The 18,684-nt window shown below is 42.7% G+C and overlaps 1 protein-coding gene across 1 annotated transcript in view; it reads left to right on the plus strand.

The window, feature by feature from the left end:
- The first annotated feature begins 57 nt into the window (after positions 1-57).
- JAZF1 (JAZF zinc finger 1) overlaps positions 58-18,684 on the plus strand; it is a 342,624-nt gene continuing 323,997 nt past the window's right edge. Inside the window, exon 1 of the mRNA XM_028489958.2 lies at positions 58-345. Coding sequence (XP_028345759.1) covers positions 231-345 — 115 coding nt within the window. The 5' untranslated portion in view covers positions 58-230. The remainder of the gene's footprint in view (positions 346-18,684) is intronic.

Raw genomic sequence — 18,684 nt, forward strand, 5'->3', positions numbered from 1 at the left:
CTCCCGCCGCCGCCGCCGCCGCCGCCTCCCCTCTGCCTCCCGGTCTCTCCTCGCAATCCTTCCATCGCTCTCGCCCCCTCTCCCTCCGTCCGGTCCTCTGCGCTCCCCTCACCCCGCCTCTCTCCCCCTCCCCCAGCCCCTCCTCTCCTCACCCCACCCTGCCTCCCTCCCTCCCTCCGCCCGCCCGGCGCTGGCTGAGCCGACACCAGGGGGGCTCTCGATGTAGCACCATGACAGGCATCGCCGCCGCCTCCTTCTTCTCTAATACCTGCCGATTCGGGGGCTGCGGACTCCACTTCCCCACCCTGGCCGACCTCATCGAGCACATCGAAGACAACCACATCGGTAAATGGCCCGGGGGTGGGCGGGGGTGCCCGGCGCGCGGAAACTCCTGCCCAGGCGAGAACCCCAGAATGGCCAGGGGTGGTCAGGAGGGAGGAAGGCGGCGGCGGGGCGGGGAGGGTGTGTGGGAGCCCGGGGCATGGGGGTGGCGGGATGCGGAGGCGCGAGGTGCGGTGGGGCTGGGGGCAGGGTGGGGCTGGGGGAGAGGGAGGGGGAGGGGCGGGCGCCCCGAGGTGCCGCTGGCGGGCTGGGGGATTCCGAGGGGCGTGCGCGCCCGCGGCGAAGTGGTGGGAGTGGGGCTGCGCGGTGGAGGGGGTGGCGGGGGGAGGGACCCAGCGGCGGGGAGATGCGGGGCGAAGGGCGCGGCGGGGCCGGCGGGGTGGCCGGCCGGCTCTGGGCAGGAGCGCGGAGTTAGTTGGCCCGGGTGGTCGGAGAGGCTGGGGGCGGCTGGGGGCGGGCGCTGCAAGCCGCCCGCCGCTTCCGCCCGGGCTCGAGCTGTCAGGGCTCGGCGGCGGCTGCAGCCGCTGGGGGGTGGGAGCGGGGGGGGCGGGGGTGGCTCCACCGCGGCAGCCATTCCGCTTCCTCCTCCCGGCACCGCCGCCACTGCGTCCTGTCAGCGCTGGTTGCTAGGTGTGGTGCGTCGGGAGGGGGCCGGAGCCGCGGCCGGAGGACGCGGCGCTTGCTCTTTCCCCCGGCGGCGGCAGGGTTCGCTGGCCTGAGGGCGTCCGCTTCTGCCCCGGCCTGGCGCGGTTGCCGGGGCGCTGCGGGCTGAGGTCCCGGGTGCGCCCGCGGGCCGCGCCCAGCGCCCAGGGCCGCGCCGCCCCGGAGGCCCCTGCGGCTGCGTCCGCTGGAGAGCCGTCCCCCAGGACCCGGGGCAGGGCATTTAAATGCGCTCCGGCTCTGAGATTTGCCTTTCAAATGGTGCTAGGCCCGAGGTGCGCCGGCTGCGCCGGGTATCCGCAGCGGCGGCCTGCGCAGCTCCCCGGGCGCCGGGGACTTGGTGGCCGCGGGGGAGGGGGCACCCCGCGGGGCAGCTGCTTTCTCTTCCTGCCCAAGACCCCGGGGCCTTTCAACAAGTCCTTTAATTAGCAGAAGCCCTTGCACACGTTTCCACGCTCCTATCCGGAGTCCCTGCGAGGAGAGATGGGTCGGGTTCGTGTGGTTCGGGCGATCCAGCCACCTGCGGAAGGTGTGGGCGGAGCCCACGAGTTGTCCTGTGTGGGCTGGAAGGTGAAGGGCCCGCGTGATGCCCCAACGGGGCTGCCTAATCCAGAGAACCTGTGAATTGCCCCCAGAAAGTCATTTCCCAATGAATGCTATGGATTCTGCCATGTGGATGCAGCTCACGTTTCTACAAAGTTGAGAGAATAAATCACGACTGCTGTGTATTTATGCACGAATAAAATGAGGCCGAGCCTTAAGCTCCTTCTCTTAGTATAATGCTTTCTCTTTGCACACAGTGAGTGCTTAATAAACGTTGAATGCTAGTTTAGAATGGGTATATGATGGGACATCCAGAATGGGAAATACTCATTGAAAATGTCTACAGACCATCTTTCAAAACATAATCTGGATGAGTAATTGTCCAGGTTTTGAAACTTACAAAGTTTTAAAACATCCGTGTAATAAGTTTTGCCATCTCCTCTGATAAAGGTGTGACAGAAGAGCTAGGGAAGTTTTGGTAGTCTTAAAAGCAGTTTATGCAGTAACGTATTTGCTGATTCATCATCATGATTGAATAGTAATAACTGAAGATGCTTAAAGGATAAATCAGATTTTTCATGATGGGTAGTTTAAAATAATACTAAAACTCCAGTAATGCAAAACTCCAATGGAAATTTTGTTAGTTCAAGTTGTTTCTCTTACTTTCAATAATAAATAAAAAATAATAAATATAAATAAAATAAATATGTGTTATATAAACATATAAATAACATTTCCTGACCTAGGGAAGGCTGTCATTGCATATCCCATTCACTCACAGTTATTTTAGGTTAAACTATAATTAATGTGAGTAATAATTTCCCCACATTGCCTGCCTACTTGGACTAGCTGGTTAAAAGAAAATATAAATTATATTTATTAAAATGTGTTAAAGACAGTTATCCTTCTTGAGGGTTTAAGTCTGTAATCAGTTAGATAATTTAAAACTATTGGTGAATCACAAGTTCTTTAAGTTTGTAGAAATTGTCTTTAGTATCGTACAAACATTTTTAAGAGGGTTAAGTGGTCCATAAATTTTCTAAAACTTTTAAGTGATGGTCACGCTCAAAGGGCTAGTGTTTTTCTCTTAGTGAAAATATTGAACATTTAAGTTTATAACAGTAGCCATGACTTAGGTGAATTTGGAGGCGCGGCTAACAATTACTATACTTTGGAATTAGTTCGACACCAGAAAACTTTATGGAAAGTGAATGTTAAGATGAACAAACACTTAAAATTCCCTGGCTGAAGAGACCAAGTGAAACTATTCTGTACCTTAACTGAGGAGAGGCCCCTTATTTTCAAAGACAGCCCCATATGCAGAAAGAAATAAGAATTGACCTCAAGAAGAATAAAAACAACCTGCTTAGTAGGCAGTGTCATGTAAATACACTTCCAATGAAGGGACAGGAGTGAAAATATACCAGATAAAGCATCTGGTGAATGTTCTATACTACATGTATTGTTAAGTGGAATTTATTGTTTGTGGGTCAGTCTACAAATTTTTGGAGAGCGATTGTTGTTTTTAATGATTGATTTACCAATTCTGAGTCTTTGTCATCAAGTGGCCACATTAAAAATATGCATGAACACTACTAAGATATATGGTAATATTATCTTTAATTTTTTCAAGGAGTTTGTTATTTAGCAATTATAGGAGTATTAGAGATGTGCTCAGGTAACAGGTCCATCTTGACCTTTCTGAGTTATTACCATTTAACCACTAGTCAAAATCCTTAAGCAGTAATGAAATGAAGGTTTACGGATGGGAATATGGCATATTTCTTGCTTGACAGATTTTTCAAGGCCTTTAGTGTACAAGGCCATAGTTTTCATTATAACTGTATTGTTTAGTTCAGATTAATTAAGTGCATTAATTTGAGAGTAGCTGTTATACGTGTACACTCAGCTCTTGTTGTTAACCAATTATCCATACCCATTAGGAAGAAGGATTTGGGGCTGTAGAGCCAAAGGAAGTGTGATTTGCACCATCCTCTGTTTTAGCTCTTTTCCTTTCTGTTGGAGGAGTGCTGCATCTGAGGCCCCATTTTCTTCCTTGCATTTCATTGCTGGTTTAGTCCTGGAGCACCTGTCTCCGTGCACAAGCTGAGTACCCCAACTAAAACCCTCCCCCCCAACTTAAATTGCCTAGAAATCCACAGCCCTGCAGCTGTGAAGTATTTCTCCATCAGCTTCACTATCAATTCATTCATAAGCCTGGCTCTGTTTCCTGGAGATGGGAAAAGCTGATCAGGATTTGTTTGCTTCTTATTGTGAGTAAATACTTGAGTTTGTAGAAACACTCTTGACATACACATCCTAGGTAGGTGAACTTGAACTGGTAACTAGGAATCATAGAAACACCGAGAGCACTAAATTTAGCACTGAAGGTCGTGTCACAGACTCATGAGATGAGTCTGTGCATCCCAGTGCTGTGAAGTCTTTTGGCTTTTGGTCTCAGAAAGACAACTGTTTAATCATTCTTACTAGATTTGATTATTTGGTACATTTGTAAGAATCAAAAGCATTTTGATTTTTATTTATATATTAATACATATGGAGCACCTATTTTGTACCAAGCACAGTTCTACGCACTTGGTATATTTTGGTGAACAAAGATCCCAACCTTTGGGGAGGTTATGTTCTAGCGGTGGGAGATAGACAATAAATAGTTAGCATAAGATGTAAATTATATAGTATGTTGGAAGGTGGTTAGTGGTATGGAAGAGACCGATTAGAGCAGGCTAAGGTGGATTGGGAGATGAAGTGTTGGAATTTCCAATTGGTTGGTCAGTATAGGCCTCACTGAGAAGCTGATAGGTGAGCCAAAACCTTGACAGAAGTGAGGGAGTTAGCCATGAGGACAAAGAGGGAACATTAAGGTCCAGGCAGAGGGAACAGGAATGCAACTTGCACCTCTTAAACTGAAACACAGATTTGACTGGATTCAGTTATTCTTGTGATGGTACTAAACGAACAGGTCATTTAGAACTTTCCCCAGATGTTGAGAGCCTCAGTTTTGCTATTCTTGACTAAGACTTTCCTGTCGGGGCCCCATAAGGAGGTGTGGAGTATTGTTGCCTTAATGGTGGCTTGCAGTAGCTAGGAGTTGGTTGGGTCTTGACCCTGAATGTCAGCAGGTTTCTTGTTGTGAGTCTCCTCATCTCTAAAATCCGGGTAATAAATCCATGCTGCTTCATTTCGTAGGATAGATTTGTAAACCATCTAATTAATAAAGGTCAGGGCTTCACTGGTGGCACAGTGGTGGAGAGTCCGCCTGCCAATGCAGGGGACACGGGTTCGTGCCCCGGTCCGGGAAGATCCCACATGCCGCGGAGCGACTGGGCCCGTGAGCCATGGCCGCTGAGCCTGCGCGTCTGGAGCCTGTGCTCCGCGGCAGGAGAGGCCACAACAGTGAGAGGCCCGCATACCGCAAAAAATGAATGAATGAATGAATGAATGTCAAAGTCTCCGGAAAGAAAAATAAGGTAGTTACTATCAATAATGTAGAATTTGGCTCCAAGGACAGTTTGGTAAAAATTTGCATTATCTTAAAGCCGTGCTACTGTATACTAAATAGATGGGTGTATCATATGTAGTAGGCCCTTATTATCCCCACTTTATAGGTGAGCAAACTGAGACACAGAAAGATTACTTAACTTGCCTAAGTTTCCGTGACTGGTAAGTGTGAGCTGGAATTTGAATTTCAGACGGGTATGCAGAGCTGGGCCTGTGCCAAATTGCCAAACGGCTGAAGAGCTAGACAGCCCTGGCCCTGCTCCCCTTCCATACCCAACCGGTCTGCTTCCTCCTTCAGGAGGTAACTCTGACCCCTTGAGATGAAGATCATCTCGGAGGCCCCATGGTGAAACCCATTTGCTTGGTTTGGAATATGCATCTCTGCCTCTTGTCAGCCATTTGACTAAGGACAGATGACTTAACCACACTGAGCTTCAGTTTCATCTCCTGTATAATGAGGATCATAACAGCGCCTACCCCATGGGGTGGCTGATGAGGGTTAAGTGAGCTAATATGTGTAAAGTACTCACTTACTTCAGTAGTAGTAAGTTATGTACATCATCCAGTTTCTTGCCATTTTGTGTGTTTGCTAAGTATGTTGGAATCCTATGAAGGTCTACATTAGAGGTTAATAGAATGTGGGTGGTGTCCACCTACAACTATATAAAATCACCAGGCCTGTCCCAGGAAAGACTGCGAGTCAGAAATGGGACACCCACAGTCCAGCGTTGGGGTTGCAGCCTCTGGCCACTTTCTCTTCCGTGTGGCCAGAGGTACTTTAGACGCTGGCAAAGGCCTTTGCCGCTGTGGACTAGGAAGTGGTGTCAAGGCCAGCGGCTTCCAACATGGCCTTTCCTTGTGGCCTGCATTTAGTTGAAAAAAACCCGAGACTAGAAAGAGGCACTGTGCCTTGGGCCTGTGGACACATTCCCACGAGGGCATTTCCTGTGGAGAGAAGGAATAACTGAATGAATAAATGGATGAATTAAAGGCTTGTCCCCGCCCGCCCTGCTCTTTGCCTGTACCCTGTGGCTTGGTGGCAAGATGCCCTGTTGCTCCCTCCCATGGTTCACTAGAAGGTCTCAGGTAGAGAGCCGGGGAGATTTTAAGCGCGTGTGTGTGCATGAGTGGGCGCACACACATGTGTGCACGTACCACCCAGTGGGGGACCCCTAAATGTAAAACTTCCTCCAAAACACCGTCTTTAGTGGCTTTTCCATTTGCCCACTTGTCACCTGAAAGCAGTCAGATCACCCTTTGTAAAACATTGCTAGTGAACATCCTGTCTCATAAGTTTCACAAGTTTTTGATTGTTTTCTCCTGTCCATGTTTTCTGATGTATGACTCAAACGCGCAGACAGAAAAACTCTGCCTTCAGCCGACTAACTTGACAGAAGCCTTCGTATTCTTTGGAAACTAGTTTCCTTTAGAATGCAACTATTTTGGTGACATCTCCCACCTTGACAATTCTAGAAGTGCAAACTGACAACTGTTTTCAGAAAACCTGATTCTTCTGTTGATGACAGGGAAGAAGCCTCCAGACTGGAGCAGGCTGGTGATACTTGATGAGAGGGGCTTTCCTAGGACTGTCTGGAAGCCAAAGGCCTTGAGTTTTAGACTGAGGTCTGAGAGACAGGGCACAGTGCTATTGAAGCCCTTAAAAATCCTCCCTTTTTTTCCAGCTTTTGCTTTTAGGACAAGAATCATACCCCGCATGTCCTTAGGTTTCCCTCCGCACTCCATCCTTACCCCTGCCCTCAGATCTTAACAGTGCAGACATGGCCTGGGTACTACTGAAAAAATATCAATACTTGCTGGATTGCAGATAATACATTTTGTTTCATGACGAGGTAACAGATTTGTTCCATACTGACCTGGCTAAAGTGTTGAATAGCAGATGCTGTTTTATTTAGAATTTGAAAATCGGAAACTGCAAATGTCAGAAACTTATTATATGTTTCTTTAAAAAAAGGCTTTCATTTAATATGCTAAATCAATTGAAAGAAAATTATATTTTCCCCTTGTACTAAGCACTGTAATCATGCAGTAGTTTTCACCTATTTTTTTTTTTTAAAAGTCCAGCTGCAAGCACAGACCAGATTAATGGATATTCTCTTTAAGGATGAAGTCTTCCCAATAACTCTCCACTTTGTCAGACGTCAAAGTGCCTCTTTTGGGTCACTAACTACAGACTCTCTGTCCAGCACTAGAGAGCATTGATAGTCTCCTGATGGCCTGGCTCACCCACTGGCCTCCTAAAGGAAGCCCTGTTCTCTGTCTGCCAGGCTCTAATAGTGCCTTTCTTCTGAGATAGACCTCCTTGAAGGGACAAGATCTGGATACCATGCTGTTAATTTGAAAAGACTCACTCTTTCTTTGGTATTATACAGATATAGAATTAATGTATATATATAATGTATAGATAAATTTTATATATATAAAATATATAATACAAATACATATATAATACAAATACATATGTAATGCATACATAAATGGTATATGTATATGTGTGTATTTATACATGTATGTGTATATACACCACACAGATATATGTATACATATATACATATGTGTATTTATAGGTGGGTATATAATATATACATTTCTCTCTCTCTCTAGATCACTGTGGATAGTGAGGACTGCCACAAACATTTTTGAGTATTTTCTATCTACAGTACTTAGGACTGTACTTCCTCTTTCCAAGGGACTGAAATTTATTTGGAGAGACCAGGCATGTACAGACTGAGATAAATGATGAAGAATAATGGGGACCACAGAGGCAGATTTATTGTGAAGCTAATGAATTGCAAGCCCCAGGGCCCCTCACTTGTACAGTATATGTTTTACCATTTCTGAATATATTGCTTGGGCTCACCCAGCCCTTTCCAAGGCCCTAGAGGAGCCCACCAGTGTACACAGCCATGCATTCATGGATGACATCATAACTTGTAAAATTTGTAGGGTGTAAGATTTTAACAGCAGTCGGGTAACATTAACCTTTTCCACTCTGACTTCCCTTCTGTAACATTTCTCCTTGGATTCAGTGACATCGGAGTTGAGAGTGTTTCTGAGATATAGCTAAGGGGCAATTGAATTGGGGACACTTTCAGTTTGGGTTGAGTGGGATGTATTTATTCAGTTCACAGTCGTCTCTGTGTCTAGTTAAGTTATTCCTAGCAATCCTAGGGTAGGAATCACTTCTTAGGAATGTCATCCACCTGGGGATGTGCCAGTGTGCCAGCTCACCTAGGGTCTGTACACAAAGGGGCAGGGACGGGTTAATATTGCAGCATGAATCTGAACTATGACTTCTGCTGGTGGGAATATGGTTTGAATATGGTATGGAGCCAGAAGCTAGTCTGGAAAATTCTTCTACTTATTACATGTATAAAATTGTAAGTAGAAGATTCAGTTCTCATCTAAGTGTCTTTGACGTGGAAGTTCTTTCTGTTAGGAATATACTCAATAATGCAAATATACATTTATAAATGCACCATGTTTTTTAATGGGAATTCTGTGTTTAAGTTTCTTTGACGTGAGTGTGTAAATGTGTAGATACACACATACGTAAACACATATCAGTGACAACAAAAACCACAAACTGATTACTGAGTGTCATCAGTACAAAAAATATTTAAAGTTAGTCAATGCACAAGAAAACTTGGAATGTCCTGAATTCTTGTGGCGCACATGTGAAAGAAAATTAATAAGTGTTTACAAATTTGACAACAATCCTAAAAATTTATATGGCATCATAGAGAGCTATGAGGCTAAAAGTAACTTTTCTGAATTATCAATAATTAAAAATAAATTTTGATCACCCGTGCTTGAGGAAAGACCAATTTATCTTTGTGCCGTATAGAAAATGATATTAATATGAATCATTGTCATATGAGAAGTAATCAGAGTGTGCAACCCCAAAGCAGCATTTACAGCAGTGTTTCAGGTGATAAGTTAATTCACATACTGGCTTCTTTTTCTGAATTTTGATTTTGTGGTGTTTTGGTAATGTCAGCTTTAAAACTTTGTATTTTGCTGTGATTTTTAAAAATCTAAATATAATCACTTCTAAGCATTTTGTATTTATAATGTTGCAGTTTTTTTCATAAACAGGGTCTAAAGCTGCAGGCCCTGTAAAACTTGGGTCCATTTCTTGGTACTAATTAGAGAGTCATTACTATGTGCCAGATATAGTTCTAAACAATTTTCATACAGTATCTGATTCACCCTCACAGCAAGCTATGAATTAGACATTTCCATCCTAGAAGTACTGCCTTCTAATTTGGAGTTAAATATGCTACCATATTAGTTAAATACCTTATCTGGTGAAATATGACTAGAATGCTTGTTTATTTTGGTAAGATTAAAAAACAAATATTTCCCTCAGTGAATAGCATCGTTATAACTGGTCCTTCCTTCTTTGTGCTGTAGCGTTGGCTCATGTCTCTGCCAGAATTGTGTGCACCGTACTTTATGGTAGCCACCTATGTACTTTGCCTCCCCCAGAAACTTGGCCCCTTTGTGTAGGACTGGGCCTTGCCATCCTCCTAGCGTCTTCCTCAAGAAGTGTTTTCAAAAATGAAATGAAAATAAAAATCAAGAAACGTCTTGGGCTGTGGAAAGAATAAGTTACAAAGGGAACTTTGGGCAGTGAAAAACATTTTTGGAGCTAATCATCTCTGGAGGTGTGCATACGTGAGGATTTACGTATTTATTTGTTTATGTGTATATATTAATGGCACACATACAAACACTAGCTATGTAATTAGTCTAGAGTAGTTTATATTAAGGAAATTTGAAGAAGACTTTTTTTTTTTTTAAAGGGAGATTTGAAAAGGAAATCCACTTTATTTTTACACTTGGGAATTGAACTTGGTTAATCCTTTTTCAGGTTGAGAATATTACGAAGCTTAGTTGAATCATTTTTTGCCTGACCTACAGTATTTTGTTGGCTAGAACATTCTAGGGCTTAAACAATGCTAGGACAAAAAAGTATCTTGCATCCCTTCCACATCTTTGCCAGGGATGTTTGGTATAAGGGAGGCCAGGGGCTGCAGTGGGGAGAAGCTGGGGCTGTGAAGCTAGACAGAATTGGATTTTGAATCCTGATTCCACTTGGACAGTTCTGACAATCTTATTTATATAAAATAGTAACAGTAACTACTTTCATTAAGTGTCCACTAGTGTTGCACTGGTTTGCTGCTTTGTACGCATTGCTTAAGAATTCAACATGAGTCCCATTTGACATAAGAAACAGACCAAGACCTAGACCAAATAACCCAGCATGAAGTACACAGCCAGTAAAATGCTCAGGGGAGTGAGGGACAGGCTTTGCTCTCAGGTGTCCCCATATACCTTAGCACTTGCTCTTTATAAACTGAGATTTTTTTATGACGTGTTTGCATTTTAATAGAAGGCTGTTGTATACCTAAGTGTCTTACACACAGAATGGCTGCATTTCCAAAGGGAACAAATGTTTCAAGGCTTCTAAGAAAACGTTTATGTAGGATAGGAGAGTCCATGAGCATCCCAGCATCCCAGTAACCGTAATGAAAACGGTAATTTGGCAATTCCAAGATGGTTATAATTACTGAATTGTCTAAAGATGCTGACTGGTTTTCTTTCCTTTACTGATACTTATTTATCTGGGGGTGGAAGACTCTTTTCAAACATAATACCTAACACTATAAACACTTACAAACTTCTCTTTTACTTTAGATTTTCAAAATTAAAATAATGTCATTATGTTCATGTGCATTATTTTAAAAATCTGTTTGGACCAATGATACCTAACTGGACCCAGCTATATAAACATTGTGAATTAGGAGCCCTGACCTCTTGGCATGTGTTTAGAGCCCTCCCTGATGGACATTTCCCTGGTGGCACTGACTGCACACTTTAGGTCACATTTCTGTATCATCAGACCTCGAACGGCTGGTGCAGGAGCACATCTGGGCTTAAAAATTGAAGCCCCCCTTTTCTTATCTAAATCATTCAGTGAAAGTCTCTCGAATGCTAATTTAGCTGCCTGATTCTCAATACATGGCATAATTATATAAGAAATGGCAAAAGCAGGGGAATCTAGAGAGGCATATTTATACAGCTTACTGTTAAGTAAACTGAATAGCATGGTAATAAGCATAAATAAGTGTAAGTTATGCCCATGCTTCCTTAGGTATCAAACATCAAATAAAGGTGATGGGGCTTTTGAAGCTTTTTTTGTAAAGTCAAGCTAAATACATATTACGGAAAGCTTTCACCTCTAAAATTCCAGATGAACTTTTCTAGGCCTCTGTCCTTGTGGAGCTAATCTCTTGTTGGGGTATCTGACAGGCTGGTGTGTCTGTGGGCTAAAACTCCTCTTCAGGACTCCCAGCAGGTGTCACACAGGCCCCAAGTAATTTATAGATAGTTTAGATTTTAGATCTTTATCGAGTAGATCTTTTGATAGAATATTTCTGACTCTAGACGTCTGGAGTTTGGCACCAACTCAACCCAATGGTTGACAGTGTGTGCTTTAAGTTAATGCGTTTCAGTGTTCTGCTTGGGCTGGAAACTCCCGTTTGTATGTTGGCTTCACTTCAGCACTTTCAGGGGCCCACACCAAAATGTTTGCTGTAAAAATATGCAAACATCAGACCAAAAAATTTGATCAAGAGATGTTAAGTTCTATGTGCTTTTCATTTCAGATGTTAGAATAAAGAAATGATATTTTGTCAAAACCTGGAAAGACGATAGCATCTTAAGTGTCTGTCATATATGTTGGAAAGTAAGGAGAATGTTTCTTATCTGTGGGAGTCAGTCTTATTGATTTATAAGTCACACCCTGTGTAGCAGTAGAGTTTACATCAGTAGTGTTCAACAAGAACGGAGTCACTTGGATGAACCTGGAAAAAATAAGGATGCCCGGGCTCCACCCCCAGACCTTCTGATGTGCTTGACCATAGGTGGTCTGGGTCTGAGCATCTGTGTTTTTAACACTTCAAAGTCGAATCAATTATGTTGCCAAGGTTGGGAACCCAGTGGCTTAGACTAATGAAATAATTAACATTGTGAGGGTTAGGGAGTGTTAAAAAGGAATCAGACTTTTAAAGAGCTGTAACCTTTTTGGGTTTCCATTCTAATAGATGTAATTTTTAGTTTTACTGGAGGCAAGCATTTAATATAGGCAAGTATGAAGACCTGATACTAACTCAGGTATGTAGTTAGAGCAGAAATGCTCAAACTGGGGAGCTTGTGACCTAAGCGTCTCAAATCCAGATATCCTCAGGACACAATGTATGAGTGAACTGACCAAGTTCAATGTAATTTGGAGTAGAGGGAACTCTGGCCAACCAGAGAGCCCTTGCTTCACTGACTTGCAGCTCAGTGCTCCCAGGTTGGAGTACAGGCCCTTTGTCCACAGGTTCTGTTATTATAATTATTATCATTACTGCTACTTTTAGAAGCTAGGAATTAAGATTTTTATGTGAAATCTAGCTTTAAATGTTTGCAGCTAATACAGATGGGTTTTAAAACATTGTACGAGAAAACTACTGCATTGTACCTAATCATTGTATTTAATGAGAGGTCGTAAGGATGGGCCCTGTGTTTATAATGGAGTACATGTGAATGCTGAGATGCAGAGTAAACTTTGAAGACCATTATTTCCAGCAGGGAAGCTATGCAAACTACATAAAGTGTAATGGAAAGAACATATATTTTTTTCCCCATTTCTCTTTGTTGGTTGACTTTTTAATATGAAATGGTTGACTGTTTTTTTAATATGAAAACTTAGTGATTTATCATTTTTCTTTTATACCAAATTCTAAAAAATGAGCCTTAGTTTTGAAAGTGTATTAGGATCACTCTCAGTGGTATTTCCCTCCTTTGGGGAAAAAAAGGACCACTCAAAAATTCTATCCTCGGTGTTTTCATCACGACAAAGAAAAAAAAAAACCTTTTGCCTGTGGATTGAATATCATACCACTAGAAAACTGGAAGGAAACTTAGAGTTGATCTAGTCTGATTAGCTAATTCCATAGATGAAGAATCCATGGTGATTTAAAGTCATGAGCAGGCAACAGAACTTGGCCAGGAGGGGTTGAGAGCACAGCCCTGGAGCAGCAGTTCAGCTTGGGGTTCCTGGAGCCGGCTGACCTCACTTGGAATCCTGGCTTTGCTCCTTCTGTCAAGTGCTATAATCTCTCTGTGCCTCATTTTCTTCATCTCTAAAATGGGAGTAATAGTACGTATCTCAAGGTGTAGTGAGATACCACACACATGTGGTGTGTTAGCTGTTGGAACTCTGGAGAACTCTGAAGAGAAGAAAACTCTCCAGTGAGTTCCCTTCATTGCCTCTGGAGGAAGCTGTGTGGAGGCGTTTTTGTAGGGTTGGTCAGGGGCGCTGCCTCCAGTCCCACTGCCTGTGTGACCTTGGCCAAATTATTTAATTTCTGTAGACCTCATGTGAGATGAGGAAAGTCAGTATTTATCTCAGAGTGCTGTTAGGAGGATTAAATAAAAACATGCATTTGAGGGGCCTGGCAACCAGAAAACACCCCATAAATGTTAATACTGATAGCATTGTCTTCTTGCATCTGCGATGATGGTGTTCCCAATGCCACATTCCTCAGATTCTTCTATCCTCTTTGTTTTCATAATACAATGGAAGAAGGTGAATCCAAATAACCTTATATATTTCTGTTCTTTGTTAAGCATTTTTACTTTGAGATCTTTGGTGAGGTTCGATTTCCCTGGTAGAGTTTTGGTTTGTGTTTGAATAAGTCGTACTGAGTGGTGGTCGGAATCCATGAGCTGTTAAAACATTCCACACACAAATTCTTGCTGTTTCAAAATATACCAGCCTTAATTTAGTATTGTTTGTCTAGATCTAAGTTTTTGAGACGTTAGATCATGTGATTAGAAAAATGACTTCCATATTTGATAAATATAATTTTCTATTTGGGAGAAAAGGCATTTTAGGGGTCTAGAGAGGTTTATTAAACTATATAAACAGAAAACACAATTTTTTCATGTTGTACCAACTAAGCAGTGGAAAAACAGGAGATGGTTTTGTATGAATTGTTCGTGATGGTTTATTGTGAATCATTCGAAAGGATTTGTAGGACTTTTATGAAGAAATCCAAGAACATGACTGTAGGACTCTTAACAAAATGCCATGTTCTCGTTAAGTGGCTGTGCATCTCTTTAATAACAGTTCTTGAAATGTCACATACTCAAATGCTGGAAGCTTCTCAGGAAAGTCCCGGGATAGGCCTTGTTTTAGAGGCTTGAGTGGCAGTAGTTGAGTTTTTTACTGATTGCAGAGGATATTTAAAATACTTTATTCCTAAGTGGTATCTGACAATGACTGAAATCCTTTTCAGTCCTATAGAATATGTTGCCACTGGTTTTCCCCCTTAAAGAGTATGCAGGGATCCGATACAGTTAAGCAGCTGGTCCAGGCTTATGAGACTTATCAATAATTGAATTTAAAAATGGTTTCCAGCTCTTTTATTACTGAGGGTCCCTTTCGTTATTTTCCTTCTCCCTCCCCGTGGATTCTAAGTCTTTACAGATTTTTGTCCAACAAACAACCTGACGTGGTAAGTAATTAAATGCTTTGTTTTTCTGCATTTTCATGCAGCAACATTTAAAACTCTCAATTTATATATTTGATCAATATTTATGAGTACTAAGTATGCGGGCACTGTAGTGAACAACGCAATTAAAGTCCGTACTCACAGGAGAAGCAGACAAAACACAAATACATAAGATAATTTCAAACAGTCATAACGCTTTGGAGAAAAACAGAGTGAGTCAGGAGAGAGAGGCTAAGAGGCCTATCTGAGATAAGGTAGAGGGAGGCATCTCGGAAGGGACCTGAATGAAGTAGGGGATGAATGAGCCATTCGGGTATCTGGGGGAAGAATGTTTCAGGCAGGGGAACCAGCAAAGACAAAGGTCCAGAGCAGGAGTGTCTGGTGTGCTTGAGGAACAGCAGGGAGGCTAGGGTGGTGGGACAGAGAGAAAAAGGAGGAGGGGGGCGGGATAAGAGCAGTTGTCAGGGACCTCCGCATGTCGACAGTGTCACCTGAAGGAGTTAACTCCAGCCCCAAAAGATGATGCGGAACGTTGTGTAGCTTTATTACGGTTATAGTTTTCACTATGCTTTTTGTAACATCCAAATAGCTCAAGGACCCCATTTCTACGTTCAAAGCCCTGTAGAGATTGGGAAGCCCTAATTGGCCTCTAGATCTCGTCAAATCTAGTTTGCTTTTTGTTTAAACCTAAAAGCTCTACTTATATTTTGCAATCCATGTTGAGGTAAAGATTTTTGACTAATATAATTCATTTAGTGTTTTATTTTGGGGTGGGAGTGAAAATAAGGATTATCAATAATCATGATGCATAAAAAAATAATGTTTGGTATAGTTTTCAAACTCTGGGGACCTATGGATTTCTTAAAATGTTTCTTCAGGAACTTTGTGAAATCTTGTATAGATTTTAGTGGATATGAACGTTGGTAGAAAGTAGGGGGTGTGGGGTGAAGAGAGGAGAGAACGGTCTTGACAGCGGTAACTTAAAACATACTGACGGAAGGACAGAAAAATTACTGAGGGAGATTATGTAGACCATGAGCCTGAAGATACTGTTTCACCATCAGTACCTTTTTTTTATTCTGAAAGATAGTATTTTATGCAGCTCTTCCGTGAAAAATAGATACTGGTTTTTCTTCTGCATCTTATGGGGAAAAGTTAGTATAAACATTTCACTGTCAAAGTCAGCTTTTGTTTTTATTGAGAGTATGTGAACCTGTTCTCTATATTCTAATGTGCCCATATCTTTGTTCAAGTAATTGAGATATGGTGTGTTTTGGGTGACAGGATGCCTGTGCAGTTAATACATTTTAAGGGAAAAATCAAAGAGTGTGAGATACTCAGAAGTACATGTATTTGTACCTGTAATTTAGCCTTTCCAATGAATATAAAATGATGAAGCATTAATCAGCTACTGCCACAATAATGCAGCATAACAAACTGTCCCCAAACTCAGTAGCTTCTAACGCTAAGCTACTGAGCACTTATTCTCATGCCCTCTGGTCTACAGGGTGACTGTTTGGCTGGTGGAAGCTGGATTCAGCTGGGTGGCTCAGCTTCAGGCTGCCAGTCAACTGTTCTACTCAGGTCAGGCACAAGTCAGCTGATGTGTACATTCTGGGGACCAGGCTGAAGGGGCAGCAGCTACGAGGGGCATGCTTTTTTCATGGTGGCCACTGGAGTGCAAGTGCCACACCAAACCAGGGAAGCTCATTTAAAGGCCTCTATTCATGTCATGTCTATAACATTCCTTTGGTCAAATCAAGTCACTTGGCCAGGCACAGAGCTGATAGGGCAAGGAGATATATTCCTCCCTAAGGGGAAGAGGGGGAGATGGGAGTGAACGGCGATCCATTATCACAGATACCTTTTATCAGAAATAGAAGAAATCCAACAGCATTTGAAAGTTAGTACAGAGATATAAATTTTCTCTAAAATGATCATAATACTGTATAAACATGAAGTTGCTCCCAGAGATCATGGGAGGCACACCTTGGGAGTCCCCAGCGAGGAATGAATAAGCATTTCACATGGGGAAATGAAGACTTAAAAGCAGTTAAATGATTTCTACTTAGCCACAAAGAACAAGGGAATCTACTTCTCTGGTTAGGAATGACCCCTTTTCTATTCTGAAGTTAACTTATGAATCCAAAGGCTTTGATTTGGGTGGCCCAGTGTTCTGTGCTTGTCTTCTTAGTTCCTGAGTTGTTTGGCACGGCTCAGAAGGTTGACAACACACTCCCTGTGATGCCCTTTTCTGGCACACAGAGCTTTAGAAAAGCTTTGGGACTGCTTTGTGGGGTGGATCTTGTGCCCCTTCTTCCTTCAGTTCTGAGCCAGCATCACAGAGGATGGGAAAGGGCTGACCTGCCAGTAGGGAACCTACTTTCCCCATTCTCCCACTGTGCATCACACCTTCTGGTGGCTGAGGGAGTGCTCCCTGGTATTGGACACCTCAGGTTCTGGTTGGGCTGCTCTGTGATTCTGGGCAACTTACTAACGTATAATTTTCTCATTTGCAAAGTAAGAAATGTGCTATCTACCATATAGGGCTGTTGTGAAGGTTAAGTACGTGGCAAGTCCTAGCACAGGGTCTGGAACATGTTAAACATTTAATAAATACGAGCTGATAATGCTTTTATTATTATCTGCCGTGACAGGTACTACAGACAGCATTCCATTATTGTTATTTCATTCCATTATTGTTATTTCTGTTTCTCCTCACTAAATCGTGGGCCTCCAAAAGGCATGGTTTGTGGCGCTGTTTCATCTCTGGTCCCCATTCTGCAGCAGCACTAAGTTTATGATGTAGGAACTTAAACTGATATCCACTGAATTGTATCCAGACATGTATCTTCTGCCGTGAAGCCTTCAGCTCCAAGGACCAGATTAGATTGTTCCTAAAAGCAGATTTAGTCATTCTTTTTTCCCTTTCACATTTTGCCTTGAAATAAAGACTTTTAAAGCCATAGGAATTTAAAGGTTTTGAGTTAGTTCCACGCTTCGCCTTTAATCAGACACATTCTACAAACTCAAGGAAGCCCTGGCTGCTTTATGTTATTGATACATCAGAAGAGTTGATAAAAGTACAGATGCTAATTTTCATTGTGTGTTTGCAAGACCTAAAGGGCATTTAAAGAAATTTTGTTCTAATATTCTTCTAACTCCTGTCCTTTGAGTTGCCTCTCAGATGGTGTCTGTGATCTTACCATCAGCCTGTTCAAAAGTATTGTACAAGCAGCTCAAGCAGCTCAATATCAAAAAAACAAGCAACCCAATCCAAAAATGGGGAGAAGACCTAAATGGACATTTCTCCAAAGAAGATACACAGATTGCTAACAAACACATGAAAGGATGCTCACCATCACTAATCATTAGAGAAATGTAAAACAAAACTACAATGAGGTATCACCTCACACCGGTCAGAATGGCCATCATCAAAAAATGCTGGAGAGGGTGTGGAAAAAAGGGAACCCTCTTGCACTGTTGGTGGGAATGTAAATTGATACAGCCACTATGGAGAACAGTATGGAGGTTCCTTAAGAAACTAAAAATAGAACTACCATATGACCCAGCGATCCCACTACTGGGCATATACCCTGAGAAAACCATAGTGCTAAAAGAGACATGTACCACAATGTTCATTGCAGCACTATTTACAATAGCCAGGACATGGAAGCAACCTAAGTGTCCATTGACAGATGAATGGAAAAGACACAGACATAGAGAATGGACTTGAGGACACGGGAAGGTGGAAGTGTAAGATGGGATGAAGTGAGAGAGTGGCATGGACATATACACACTACCAAATGTAAAATAGATAGCTAGTGGGAAGCAGCCGCATAGCACAGGGAGATCAGCTCTGTGCTTTGTGACCACCTAGAGGGGGGGGGTAGGGGGGGGGGGAGGGAGACGCAAGAAGGGAGGGGATATGGGGATATATGCATACGTATAGCTGATTCACTTGGTTATACAGCAGAAACTAACACCATTGTAAAGCAATTATACTCCAATAAAGATGTTAAAGAAAAAAAAA

This window comes from Physeter macrocephalus, chromosome 5 (genome assembly GCF_002837175.3).
Source record: "Physeter macrocephalus isolate SW-GA chromosome 5, ASM283717v5, whole genome shotgun sequence".
In the NCBI taxonomy this organism is placed as follows: Eukaryota; Metazoa; Chordata; class Mammalia; order Artiodactyla; family Physeteridae; genus Physeter; species Physeter macrocephalus.